The 12,727-nt window shown below is 50.8% G+C and overlaps 6 protein-coding genes across 6 annotated transcripts in view; 3 read left to right on the top strand and 3 right to left on the bottom strand.

Moving 5' to 3' along the window:
* Positions 1-639: 639 nt before the first annotated feature.
* On the top strand, positions 640-1,278 carry A1O9_11353 (uncharacterized protein; the record flags this gene model as incomplete). Its single annotated transcript, XM_013399647.1, has 1 exon — positions 640-1,278. The coding sequence occupies one exon, from the start codon at positions 640-642 to the stop codon at positions 1,276-1,278; it is 639 nt and encodes a 212-aa protein (XP_013255101.1).
* A 496-nt stretch (positions 1,279-1,774) lies between these two features.
* A1O9_11352 (uncharacterized protein) lies at positions 1,775-2,666 on the bottom strand (the record flags this gene model as incomplete). Its single annotated transcript, XM_013399646.1, has 2 exons — positions 1,775-2,443; positions 2,505-2,666. 2 exons carry the CDS (start codon positions 2,664-2,666, stop codon positions 1,775-1,777), a joined length of 831 nt encoding a protein of 276 aa, XP_013255100.1.
* A 1,479-nt stretch (positions 2,667-4,145) lies between these two features.
* Positions 4,146-7,741, bottom strand: A1O9_11351 (poly(A)-specific ribonuclease; the record flags this gene model as incomplete). The annotated part of the gene is made up of 2 exons (XM_013399645.1): positions 4,146-7,562; positions 7,613-7,741. 2 exons carry the CDS (start codon positions 7,739-7,741, stop codon positions 4,146-4,148), a joined length of 3,546 nt encoding a protein of 1,181 aa, XP_013255099.1.
* Positions 7,742-8,384: 643 nt separating this feature from the next.
* On the top strand, positions 8,385-9,051 carry A1O9_11350 (uncharacterized protein; the record flags this gene model as incomplete). The annotated part of the gene is made up of 2 exons (XM_013399644.1): positions 8,385-8,400; positions 8,450-9,051. The coding sequence occupies 2 exons, from the start codon at positions 8,385-8,387 to the stop codon at positions 9,049-9,051; spliced, it is 618 nt and encodes a 205-aa protein (XP_013255098.1).
* Positions 9,052-10,285: 1,234 nt separating this feature from the next.
* A1O9_11349 (uncharacterized protein) lies at positions 10,286-11,670 on the top strand (the record flags this gene model as incomplete). Its single annotated transcript, XM_013399643.1, has 4 exons — positions 10,286-10,837; positions 10,940-11,107; positions 11,233-11,338; positions 11,435-11,670. The coding sequence occupies 4 exons, from the start codon at positions 10,286-10,288 to the stop codon at positions 11,668-11,670; spliced, it is 1,062 nt and encodes a 353-aa protein (XP_013255097.1).
* A 367-nt stretch (positions 11,671-12,037) lies between these two features.
* The window catches only part of A1O9_11348 (uncharacterized protein), a 1,376-nt gene continuing 686 nt past the window's right edge, over positions 12,038-12,727 (bottom strand). Inside the window, exon 2 of the mRNA XM_013399642.1 lies at positions 12,038-12,707. Within this exon, the coding sequence (XP_013255096.1) occupies positions 12,265-12,606 (342 nt within the window). The 5' untranslated portion in view covers positions 12,607-12,707 and the 3' untranslated portion in view covers positions 12,038-12,264. The remainder of the gene's footprint in view (positions 12,708-12,727) is intronic.

The following is a 12,727-nucleotide window of genomic DNA, read 5'->3' as shown; positions in this document are numbered from 1 at the left end:
GGCACCCATACGTGTGTATGGCAATGCTCTATCCATCTTCGGATCGATCACAAGGATGTCTCGTGAATCTTGATTTCATCAACCACAGGCACATTGGAGTGAGAAACATCGAACTTGTTGTTCTAGAGTCAGTCCCCGATCACTCAGATAAGCAACACAAACACGTGAGCAGCCGAAAAAGTCCCAAGGCCAAGCACGTGATGTCAATCCTGCAGCCCAACGTGTTTGACTCTCCTCCATTCCGGAGAAGTCGTACGCTTAAAGCAAGGCTGGGGACCATCGGGGCCTCGCGGCCGTGGCGCCAAATGAACCCTCCAGTGTTATGAAAGCCCAGGCTTTGCCAGGCATTTCTGACGTCGCTCTGGCGGGTAAAGTTCCAGGACCCCGAATCGGATTCTTGCTTTGTGTGGATGAGTGTTGTCAACAACGAACCTGCATTTTAATGGTGAACAGCCTCTGTTTATTCGATCTGGCTTTCTTCTTCTTCTTCTCTCCGCTCGTTCAAAGACCCGACCAAATCTTCCCCTCTTCTTGTCCGTTCATCGAAGCAGTTCTCAACGCTCACCTCACGAGTTCGAAGACCTGATCGCGTGCACTCCACAACCAACTGGGGAAAGACCAAAGGACATATTTGCAAAAATGGCCAGCACTACGACTACAACTGCTACGACTGCTACTTCGAACAGTTCACCTCAACCCAGCCACTACCATGGCCCCCACAACGCGGCCATAGAACGAACAGGCCTCAACTTCCGCGCGCCCTCGCACTCGAAAGTGAAATACTCACCCGACGACTTCACGCCTCCCAACGTCTCCTTCCTCCAGGGGAAGTGGCACGTGACCCACTCCACGCTCCCCATGTGGAAGACCAACCGCAACGTCACCATAACCTACAAATCGCTCGAAAACAACGCCGAAGTCCTCGACGACCTCGTCGAATACCAGCCCCTCAACTCAGACAAACGCAAACGCGTCGAGGGTGTCGACACGCCTGACGCCGAGACGGTCGCGGCGTACAGCTGGCGTGGAAGAGGTCTCCTAAAAATCGCGTCAAGCCATTGGCAGGTGCTGGGGTACGGTGAGGAAGATGGCGGCTGGGCGGTCACGTATTTCGCAAAGACGCTGTTCACGCCCGCGGGCGTGGATATCTACGCAAGACGGAAGGGCGGGTTGAGTGAGGAGTTGCTGGAACAGATCAAAGAAGAGATTCGAAAGGTGGACAGTCGGGATGTAAAGAGGTTGGCGGAGTTGATGTTCGAGATTAAGCATAACTGGTGAAGAGGGAGAGTGTGATCGATAAGGTAGGCAGACCGACCAAGATCAGTTTGCAGGGAATGAGTACGTTGCGGGAGGGACTACGGGAGAGAGATGGATGGAAGGAATGTATGTATGTATGAATGCTCGTCATCACCATTGAATTTGGACGCGGTCTATCTAGGCGTTTGGGAGTTAGTTGTTAGGGGATCGTCCCTGTCGTTCTTTTAGATACCCAAATACTCGACACTTTGACTTGAAGCTCACTTTGATATAGATAGACAGACGAATTTTTGTTGATCCAAAGCCGAAGCCCTTATATGCATTGTCCTTAAACCTTTTGAAGTCTCTGTTTTATCATAATACCACATGAATGTCTTACAAAAAAGGCCTTTGACATTTCTGATATGCTCACGGCATTCTCCCTCAGGAGCTAACAAATTTCGACGCCTTCGCTATGCTTGTTACAAACATCAAACTCCTAGCCTAGGAATGACATAGTGATGGCCTGGGTTTCCCATCATCTTCCTTGATATCCATATCCACCGCTCCCATAAGCCGCGCCGTCCGGACGCTGGCCAGAGCCGAAGACATTATTGAAATCATTCATCCTCACTTGCGGATTACTCGCACCACCGCCGGAACCATAATAGCTGGCACTCTCCCCGCTAGCAGGAGGCTGGTACGCTTGGTAGGTCGGCCGGGTAGGCTGGTCACGATAATCATGCACGCTGTAGGGCACATCGTCGGAACTCGCGTGGCTCGGCTGTGCCGAATGTCCCCCGGCTGACTGATACTGTTGCTGCTTCGCCTTGCTCAAATCATCCAGCTTCAGGTCTTTGTTGCTCTCGATATTGCCATAACGCCCGAGTTGGGTCTGGGCACTGCGGCTGCGAGCGTCGAGGACGATCTGGGCGATTTGAGCGAGCAGGGTGAAGATGACGAACGAGTAGAAGGCCTTGTAGATCCGGCACACCATCATGCCGTCGTTGGAGGCCCAGTTCGAGGCGCTGCAGGAGTGGGACAGCGTGCCCGACATGTTCCAGGAGAGGAGCACGAAGCCCACGAATTGGATGATCAGCACGGTGACGTTGACGATTAGGTTGAATAAGGGCGAGAGGAAGGAGCAGACGTAGAATATTGTGGTGATTAATATTGAGATGATGCTGAGGAGCGAGGCTGCTAGTACCTGTGGGTTTGTTTGTGTTAGTCCGATGAGGCGTGGGTGTAGAATGGGAGAGGCCACTCACGATGATGAACGTCCAGGGCAATTTGAACCCATCTTTCCTCAATTGAATGCAGAAGAAGATCAGAATGCCAGAGACGATGGCCTGTGAAATGAATGCGATGGCCCGGACGAGGTGAAAAGACATGGCTGAATATGCCTGAGGTCTGCTCTTGACTTTTGCCATCATCGAAGAAAGAGGAACAGCACGCCGATTAAGTGACCGAGAGAGTGTGTACTCCGTAGGGAGAGTGCTGGTGTTGCCTTGTGAAACAGTGGTGGTTGGGCGGGGCTCGAGCGTACGTCCTCCTGAGTCCTGGGTACGGAGTACGTGTACGTACTCTGTATTCGTAGGGCAGTGGATTATGGGGCAGCCTCGCGGGGTGCTCGGTGCGTAGGGGGTGGGTTGGTTGGCTGGCAGGATGCGACAGCAGATGTGAGAGGTTTTGGGATTGCAAGGAGGTGAGGGAGATGTGGATCCCAGTTACTCTGAACTCTGAATCGATCTTTGTGCCACTGCAGCAGTAATCAACGCAAATGACCAGGAAGACACAGACACAGACGCAGATGCAGACGACGAGGCATGCACCAGACGAAAGAGTCGAGTCAAATGTGCAAAAATGAACGTGCAGAGCGACGAGTTAAGAAGTGGTTGCGTGCGTGCGTGCGCAAGCAAAGTGGGCGAGGCAGGACAAATATGAAACCCAAATGCAGGGCACAGCGGCCGACTGGTTGGCGGATGGTCTTTTGCCTGGCGCAGGCCAAGTCCCCGCCACGCGCGAGGGGGCCCAAGGTCGAGGCTGAGCCAGAGACTCCCCCACACCGACTGGCTTAACTAGAAGTTGCTTACAGGGGGTTGCCAGGGGCCTTTTCCCAAAAATAGGCCCCAACGGATAAGCCCAGCTCGTTCTCCGACGCGTTTGACCAAATGCGGGAGGCTGCCAGAGGATCGAGACCGGGGGCCCGCTCGCGTAGAAGTGCTGGAAACTAGGCCTACTCGTAAGCCACACCTGCGACCGCCAGACGAGTACTGTACATACTTGTATGTACTCCCCAGGCACGTGCACTTGTACTCCGTACTGTACGGAGTACAGTGCAAGCAGCACTACTCTACCACCTCCGCTCCGTCCATCATCCAATTGTGCCCTACGCCGTTCCTGGCAGCGTCATACGAGTACCGAGATCAGTTCAAATCCCATATCTAGCTACAATTTACGATGTGAAGGATAATAACGAGAGATTGAAAAGCCCGTCTTTTCTACACCTCTGCCTCGTTCGGCATTTGAACCAGAACTACCTCATACCAGTAATGTTCATGTTCACCTTTCGGGCATCCTATCTCAAATCTGCCTACCAAAGTCACTTTGAGAAGTCACTTTACTAGGTACTTCTTTGACAAACATGCAATTCCAGTCTTGTTGGGGCATGGAAACAAGTGACAGGTGAGCCTGCGGTTACACGCGAGATTGCCGTACTCTAGGCAAGACAAGCTCGAATAACAGAGCCCATTTACGTTGATTTTGGAATTTGGTTTAGTTCTCGACTGCTCGAACGGATACTCCCAATCACTACCCTTTCCGCACTACCTTTCAGCTTCGTTGGTTCCAAACAGACCCTGTCACATCACTGCTTCTACAGAGTACTCGCCGCCTTTTTGTCCTTCATTTCATCTCAGCGGACTTTCTTTCAGAATTCCATTTCCCGGCACAAAAGCGCCCACCCCTGCAGCATTCAATTTGAATGTCCCACCACTTCCGCCTCCACTTCCGCCTCCACTTCCACCCATCATTCTCGAAGTTGGTGGCGAGGTAGGTAAAGTCAACGCCGTCGTTGATGAGTTGAGGTCCGGAGTGTTTCTCCCGCTCTGCACCGCGCTGTTAGCCCCAGTGCCCATCCCATCCGGTAGCAAGGTCCCTCCGATACTCCTTGGCGGAGGCTTCCATCCGTACTTGGTCCCTTTGCGGTAGATGTCTTCGATCATCTGCTCCACAATCCCGGCGTCTTCGTATTCCTGGAACTTGCGCCACAGCCTCCAGGCCATCCGAGCATCTTCAATACTGTCATGCCCGTCAACCTGTGCGTCGTCAGATGTCTCCTCCTGGATGTATTCCTTAAACACCGCCCAAGCAAGGTATCGCAGCGAAAATCGTCGGTTCTTGCCTGGTGCCAGGTAGAGGTATTGTGTGTCGACCGTCTGCGGTTTGGGGACGTGAATATTTGCCTTCCGAAAATCAGAAGCAAGTCCGTGCCCAACAAAAACACATCCCAGATTCAGTAGAATCCATAATTTCTTGTAAGCAACTTTGAGCGGAACAAGATTATGAGTGGATAGTTGCGCATCTAGGTCGCCAGGTTTGATCCCAGAATACTGTGTCTTGTAGTCGACAATCGGTTCAAAAATCGTGATATAGTCATCAATAAATGGCATCCCTTCCGCCTCTCCATTCCCTCGAAGGACACTGACTCGTGCAAGTCCACTCTTCGCTGGCCGGATCGTCTCTTGTGATCCGTCGGCTTTAACGTTGATCTCGGCCCTTTCCAATTCCACAAATTCCGTATCAAGCGCAATTGGGGTTCCTTCGCGGGGATGTTCGTCCGGCGTGAGCAATTTGCACTCACCCTTAGGGTAAATCCCGTTAATGCTGTAGTGTTGATAAAGTAGCGTCGTGTCAAGTTGTTGTTTCCATGTCTGGTCTAATTTGCCATGAGCATGCTTCACTTGATACGCAATAACGCTGGGCAGTTTCCACCCTTTGTTGAAATGCAATGCTTCTCGCGGATCAACTGGTGTTACCAAGAAATCGTTGAAAAGATGCCAATTCGGAAACACCTTGTGATTGGGCGCCACCTCTGGCCCAGGGTTCGACACTTCAACATTCACCATACTCACCAGGTGAGGTTGATGTCTCTCGCTAGCGTCGATCTCTGCCACAAACCCAACCAGTTCATACACCACCATGTTGGATGATTTGTTGCGCAAGTGTAGTGCAAGATCTGTCCCTTCGAAACAGTACACATTCCTGTCCTGAATGGTGATGCCAATTTCCGAAGGCAAGAAGCCGGGTGTCTCCCACAGTCCACGCATATTAGCGTGGTTGCCAAGTGCTGAATTTAACATCAAAACCGACGGGAGTCTTCGAACCGTCTTACGGATAGCGAGTTGTTGATATCGTCGACATCTACTACACCAACCCCTGTTTTTGGCCTCCCGTTCGATCGTCGTCTTTAATATTGATGCAAACTTGAATATCGGATTTCTCAAAGCATGTTTGGGATCAAGCTGCGGATAAATGAGGTCATGCACATACGTGCTCGCGGGCTTCGTCGTCTCATTGTTACAGTACATGCATCGAATGGCTTCGAACGCATTGCTCGCAAGAATCTCATCTATACCATCATGCTTGGGTATCATGGTCAGATAGTCATGTGAGATCTGTTTCAGGAAGAATCGATTCACTGATTGGATCGTTGTCGCCAGTGGTGTACCATTGGTCAGAGACAGATGTTCAAAGAGACTGAGGTTTGCTGCTTCTCGGGAAGCACCAAACGCCCTGAGCAGATTGGTTGCCTGGCAGTTCTGGCCACTGGCCTTTTCGAGCATGTCGAAAAGGAACCCACACTCACACAGTAGGCAATTGGCGGCCACACACGGTGATGCTGCATGTTGAATGGCGACATTCCGTATCAAGGGAATGAATCGGTACAGTTGTAAAATCGAATTAACAAACGAGTTGGCTATATGTGTTTCCAATCCCGAATAGGGAGTTTTGTTGTAGTAGCGAAAGTCGAAATCGTCCACCCCAAACCGACTGTACTTGATCTCCACGTTGCTGTACTTGAGCATGCGTTCCTCATCTGTTTGTCCTCGCCCATTCAAGGAGATTCCGGCCAAGGACTCTGCCGCATCTGAAAGCTTTCGTCCATTTGCTGTCGGCGTGATCTCTTTTGCCTTCTCGCTGAGAAACTTGGGTGCCGCAATGGATGTTGGCATGTGCCCTGCACGGGTATCCTCCACCTGGTAGCGAAGAAGTTTGCGGGGATTCAAATTAGGAGCGTAATGGCCCATTTCTGCTGTTTGCATATGGAACAACAGTGCCGGGTCGACCGGAGTGGGTGGAGCGCCAACATCAAAGGTCATATGGCTTGGCCAGGCTGACAAGAGTGGCTCTGAGTAATAGGGGATGCCAATGGTATTTAAAGGTGCGTCGTTCCAGTCAACATGCGGAATTTGCTGGGGTGCTGGGTCTGCAAATTCTGTCTCCTTGCTGAGATTGTTGAACCGAAGTTTCGTTGGCGAGCCCCAAAGGTAAATCAAGCCGTTGGTGTCCGAAATCACTACAGCATCCCCGGAGGATGCTATTTCCATGCCCAACATGAACTGAACATTGGCTTGTTTGAGCATGACGTTAACTGGGTTCATGAGGTCGACAACCTGCATCTGACCTGTTTGCGACGCAACGAAGCTGGTTGTTTGTAGTTTCGGATGCAAGCGTACATATGCAGCGCCTGGGTGGAATGGAATTGGGGGAAGAGATGTAAGATTTTTGAGGTCGTAGACGTTGGCCAGTGGATCTACGATTGGAACCCCTAGCTGTCTCACAGAAAACCCACAGGTAACAAGGAAGTCATTGCGGGCGTCCATGTCGTTGACCGCTGTAGCATGAGCTTTCCAGGTTTTCAAAAGCTCATAGTTGCTAAGGTTGAGAACATGGACATTGCCATCGTCGGTTGCAGCACAGATGTGTCGGCTTTTCTTCATGATTGTGTAGCTTGCCTTGGCTGGATGCTCTGAAACGATTTGGCCTTTGTCAATATCAATGATGAAAAATGTGCTCTGGCATCCTGCCACCAGGAGTAAATTGTTTGTTGCCGTCAAAGTCATGCATCGTAAGTCGGTCATCAAGTGATGTGAAATGTGCCACTGGGTCAGACCTTTACGGGTTACGAAATGAACACTTGAAGCGGAAATGGAAAGGATCCCTTTTTCGTGAACCAATAACTGTTTGACCGGGCCCTCTCCAAGATGCGCCTTGACTGAGACATATCTTTGAAGCTCAAACCCATAGAACGATGTGACTCGTCCCTAATGAATAGATTAGTATGAGCGACAAGGAAACATCTAAGATGCCTTACTTGATCGTTTCCCACCCACAGAAGCTCCTGTAGATCATCAAAAACAATGGAACTGGCCGGTGCATGGATCGCGTGCAGGCCGGACGAAGGCACGGCAACCCGTGTAATCTCATCCCAGTCAGCCTCCATGGGCGCGATTAGTTTCTAACCTGGTCATCTATCTGGAGGACGAGACATAATGGCCAGCAAGATTACGAAGCGCCCTGTGGGTGAGAGACGACCCTCTGAGGAGGGCGTTCATTCGATCGCGCGATAAATTGGAAATGGAATGGGAATGGTGAATATGCGAGCAAGTGAAAGAGAGAAGTGAAGTCGGCGGAGAGTTGTGATAACCGTAGCTGAGGATCCAATGTGGCTAGTCGGACTGTGGCTGTGGCTGTGGCTTCCCTTTATGTCTCCTCTGTACGCTTCGATCACGTGAACGTGCACTTGCTGCCCTCTCAGTCCTTCAAGTCAACCAACATTCCATATCAGAAACATTACTCCACGACAGTAGGCCTCCTCTTCCCCAGTCTATTACTTCTGACAATCCCGCTCCTGGCCTCGCCCTGACTATCATCTGTCTATTACCATTTCGGACTATTATTAGAGCCGTAGCCCGCACAGGACCACTTCATTTCATGAGCCGCGCCATCAAGTTGTGCCTGCCGCCCACCACTTGCTCGTTCACAATTAGATCTTCGCCCGGGTTTTCTCTGCTTCAAGTCAGCTCTGCTCCAAATGATCTTTATTGCCCACTATCTACTAATTGACCTTGCCTTCTACCTTCAATATGGCAAGCTATGAAAGTAAGAAGCAACAGTTATCACTTGAGATATCCACTGACCAGGCTTTTAGGTGAACATGCTGCCGATACGGTCGACCGCTCACAGGGCCCTCCTCGAAGGCCCGATATGTCTTCAATACTCAGTCTGCTTGCGGAGATCAGACCCGAACGTCCAGAAAACCGAACACGGGAGCATGCCGTTCCAATTCCGAGTGATGTCTCAGCAGCATTTCGTTCCCTGGCAGAAGCATTTCAAACCATGCAGCGGGACAATGAGAACGCAGATTCAGACTTGCTAGGCAACATGATAGAAGCGCTCATGAGCTCGGCGGAGCGGCCACCGCAGGAAGTCAAAGGTGTTGACGAAGAATATATTGCAGCATTAGAGCGTGTCAATATCAAAAAAGTTAAAAAGGATGCAGACTGCCCGATCTGTGGAAATGATTTCGTGGATGACCCTCATCCGCTTCTGGTACGATTACCTTGCCATACAAGCCACGTCTTCGATCTGGAATGCATTCGGCCATGGCTTTTGCTGAATGGAACATGCCCCCTTGATCGAGTTGATTTGGCGCAACGTGAGAGAGATCGAAAGAAGAAGCATCTGGAAAGCATCAAGAAGAATGCCGCCCCTGAAGACGATGAGGAAGAGTGGGATGGTCTCTATGGTTGAGCCGTCCCTAACAATGGCTTTTTGAAAGCAAAAATCAGGCGACAGTGACTCACTAGTGGTGGGCGTATTTGGCCATTTATACACGATGAAGTTGTTCTGACGGGAGCTTAGCTCTGCTCTCCTCAGCAGAAGCAGATTGAACAGGACACTCAAGGGAAGATGTACTTATCATCAGCTTAACCAGCAGGATACGTCGACCTGTGAATCAGTTTGAATCCATCATGGCTTTGTCGCCAGGTCCAGCAGCGATAGCTTAGCTATCCCAGTCACCACCTTCCAGCACCTTTAGTCGCCTAGGCGGTTTTCCAGGCCTCCATCTACCACTTCTACTTATCATTCAAGTCGTACTCTATGCTGATGTCAGGCATTTTTTGCCTCGCTTTTTTCGTTTGCATCAGCACACTCCTCTGCCCGCCGGGAACGCCGTTCGCTTACAACTCTTCCTGGGATGAACTCTCTCCACTTTACAATCATTTCATATTCGGCGGCAGCTCCTGCGTGCCGGAAATGCATGCACCCTTGATCCCTCCCAGAGGAACAGTTCTCTCCTCCACGACAACAATGAGAAGTGGACTCTGTTAGCCTCGCCACCCATTTTCGGTGCCTCAAGCGATCGAAATGCGCATTTGATACTCGTTCAGCGCCAAGCACCATCTGCATCTGATGACAAATGATCTCCAAGTGCCTTGCTTATCCTGCTCCCACATCCGTATTTTCTGACTCCCAAAGTCTCTGGCGCTTGATCCACTGATATTAGCCACCAACCAGTAAATTTCACGGCTTTGACGAACCTCGGAATCAACCTCGGTTCTCCGCCACATAGGTAATCCACGAGTTTGCGAACTCAATATAACTGCCAGTATAGTATATTGTTCCTTACCACAACTACAACTGTGTAAGTTGATAAACATAGAGGAACGGATTCCCTTCACAGTATTGATCTAGGAACACGCTGCTGCTAACACTTGGACCAAACACTTGCTCAAGGTAGTGGCCCCGTCGGTAACATTCATATCCAGTGTCGCCTGATATTGGTCGACTCGAGAGTTGATCCAGCCGATCGTATCGACACCATTGCGTATAGCCATCATACATAAATTAGATCTGGTATCCCCAGAATCCCCGGGTTAGGAGAGAATCAAGACTCTCGAGTACGTTCAAGTAAGCGACCGGCGTTTCCACTCTACTCACCAGCTAGGTCGACATCATCGTTGAGAAAGAGCCGCAACACAAAATGTCTTCGGTCCCAACCACCACCAAGACATGGATCTTGCAAAATTATCCCAAGGGTGTTGCAACCTTCGCCAGCGGCGACGAAAACGCTACCTTCAAGCTCGTCGAGCAAGAAATCCCCAAACTCAAACCCAACCAAGTCCTCGTCAAGACCCTTTTCCTCTCCAATGACCCGGCACAGCGAGTCGGTATCGAAGGCTCCATCCCTGCAGACCGCATGTACGTACCTCCCGTACAACTCAAGGCACCCATGGGCGCTCGAGGCCTGGGCGAAGTAGTCGACTCGACCACCGAAAGCATCCCTAAAGGTACCATCGTCCAGGCTCCGTTGCCATGGAGCGAATATGTCGTGGTCAACGCTGCCGATGCCAGTGCCCGAAATCCACTACCTAACGGCCTGAGCATTACCCATTACCTCGGTGCGCTGGGCGGGCCTGGTTTGACGGCCTATTATGGCTTGGTGGTCATCGGTGAAGCAAAGAAAGGCCAACGAATTGTTGTCTCCGGTGCTGCCGGTGCGACTGGAAGCATGGTCGTCCAGATCGCAAAGAATGTGAGTCTGAACCCATGGTTTTAAGTTTCTTTCAAATCTGCCAGGTCTAAACATACGCTATGTTGTGGAATGTCGCGTGCTAAAACAATCGGCCATAACTAGATCGTCGGCGCATCCGAAGTCATCGGCATCGCAGGCACAGACGAGAAATGCCGCTGGGTGGAGAGCCTCGGCGCCGACAAATGCATCAACTATCGCAGCAAGACATTCGAGCAAGACCTCATCAAAGCCACCGATGGGTTCGTGGATGTCTACTTCGACAACGTAGGGGTAAGTTTAGTTACGCCTCACCCCTTTTCTTGCCTCAATAAATGAAGCGCTGCTTACGAGGAGCGAACACCGCATCGTTGACTCTTCGTATGCTGAGAACTTTGTCTTAATCGATTGTGTTTTAGGGCCAAACTCTTGATATCATGCTCGGCCGCCTCAAGCAGGGCGGCGTCTCTATCGCCTGCGGTGCTATTTCTAATTACAACGCCCAAGAACCCACGATTCTTAAAAGTATGTGTATACTGAACTCTACCTTCCCTGAACTGAAATTTGGGGGCACCCAGAAAAGCAAAGGAAATGACTAACCCTCTCCTTCTTACCTGGTAGATTATTTCCAAGTCGTGACCATGCGCCTGTCGATCCGCGGCTTCATCGTGCTGGACTACGCCGCGCATTTTGGCGAGGTCATCAGCATCTTCATCAAGGCGCTGCAGGAAGGTAAGCTCAAGATCTCGGACCGAAGTGAGCAGGTTGTGCCCACGAAGTTCGAGGATATCCCTGCTACTTGGTTGAAGCTGTTCGATGGTGGCAATACTGGAAAGCTTGTCACGAAGTTGATTTAGATCGGTACGTAGAGATATGTTTGGGGTGGTGGGGGGGAACATGAAAAGCAGAATAGTTGTGTGAGATAAATACCATTATCATTAGTCGAAGGAGTGACTATCTCTATTTCATAGATGGCACTGTATTTTTTCGCAGTCCCAAATTCCGTTTCTCCGCCTCTTTGGGAATAATAGACCCATGCACACTCACTGGTTCTCTTGAAACCAACTGTGCTTATTATGTTTTATTTTCCTATTTTGCCCCGTGTGCTATGCAAATGTTATTATAACGCCAGAAGGTTCAATACTCCGATCGTCGTTGATGCATTCCCATCCAAATCGTGCGGGAATCAGGAGTTTACCAGGACTTGTGTCCATTATCCTTGCTCCAGTCGTTCCATCCTGTGGTTTTCTCAGCTGCCGCTGGAGCAGTCTCGGTCACGGTCACGGTGATGGTGGTTGGGACGCAGGATTCCTTCTGCCAATTGTTCCAGTTGCTGCCTCCTTGAGGAGCAGCTGTCTCCACGCCTTTGTCAACCTGGGAGGTCTGCTGCCAGTCATTCCAGCCTTGAGATTGTTGCGGAGCTGATGGCTTGGTCTGCTCTGGAGCGGGAGTCAGAACTGGCTTGGAAGCCTCGGACGACTGTTGCCAGTCATTCCATCCTTGAGACTGTTCAGGAGCAGCAGGCTTGGAAGTCTCGGCGGGCTTGGGAGCCTCGGACGACTGTTGCCAATCGTTCCAGCTCTGAGTCTGTTCGGGTACGGCGGGTTTGGAAGTTTCGACAGGTTTAGGTGCCTCGGACGACGACTTTTGCCAATCATTCCACCCTTGAGAAGATTGTTGTGGCGCCGGGGTCTCAACAGATTTAGGAACCTGAGAACTTTTCTCCCAGTCGTTCCACTGAGAGGAAGTTTCGACAGGCTTGGAAGATGCCTGGGAGCTCTTCTGCCAGTCATTCCACTCCTGAGATTTGCTGACTGTTGAAAGAGTCGTCTTACTTTCGGCAGGATGGGTGGAAGTCCAGTCGGCCCAGGACGACGTGCCCTTTGGTACTTCGCTGGTCTTGACAGCAGAGGA

This window comes from Exophiala aquamarina (genome assembly GCF_000709125.1).
Source record: "Exophiala aquamarina CBS 119918 chromosome Unknown aczIA-supercont1.17, whole genome shotgun sequence".
Lineage (NCBI taxonomy): Eukaryota > Fungi > Ascomycota > Eurotiomycetes > Chaetothyriales > Herpotrichiellaceae > Exophiala > Exophiala aquamarina.
This window is presented reverse-complemented; position numbering and strand designations above follow the sequence as displayed.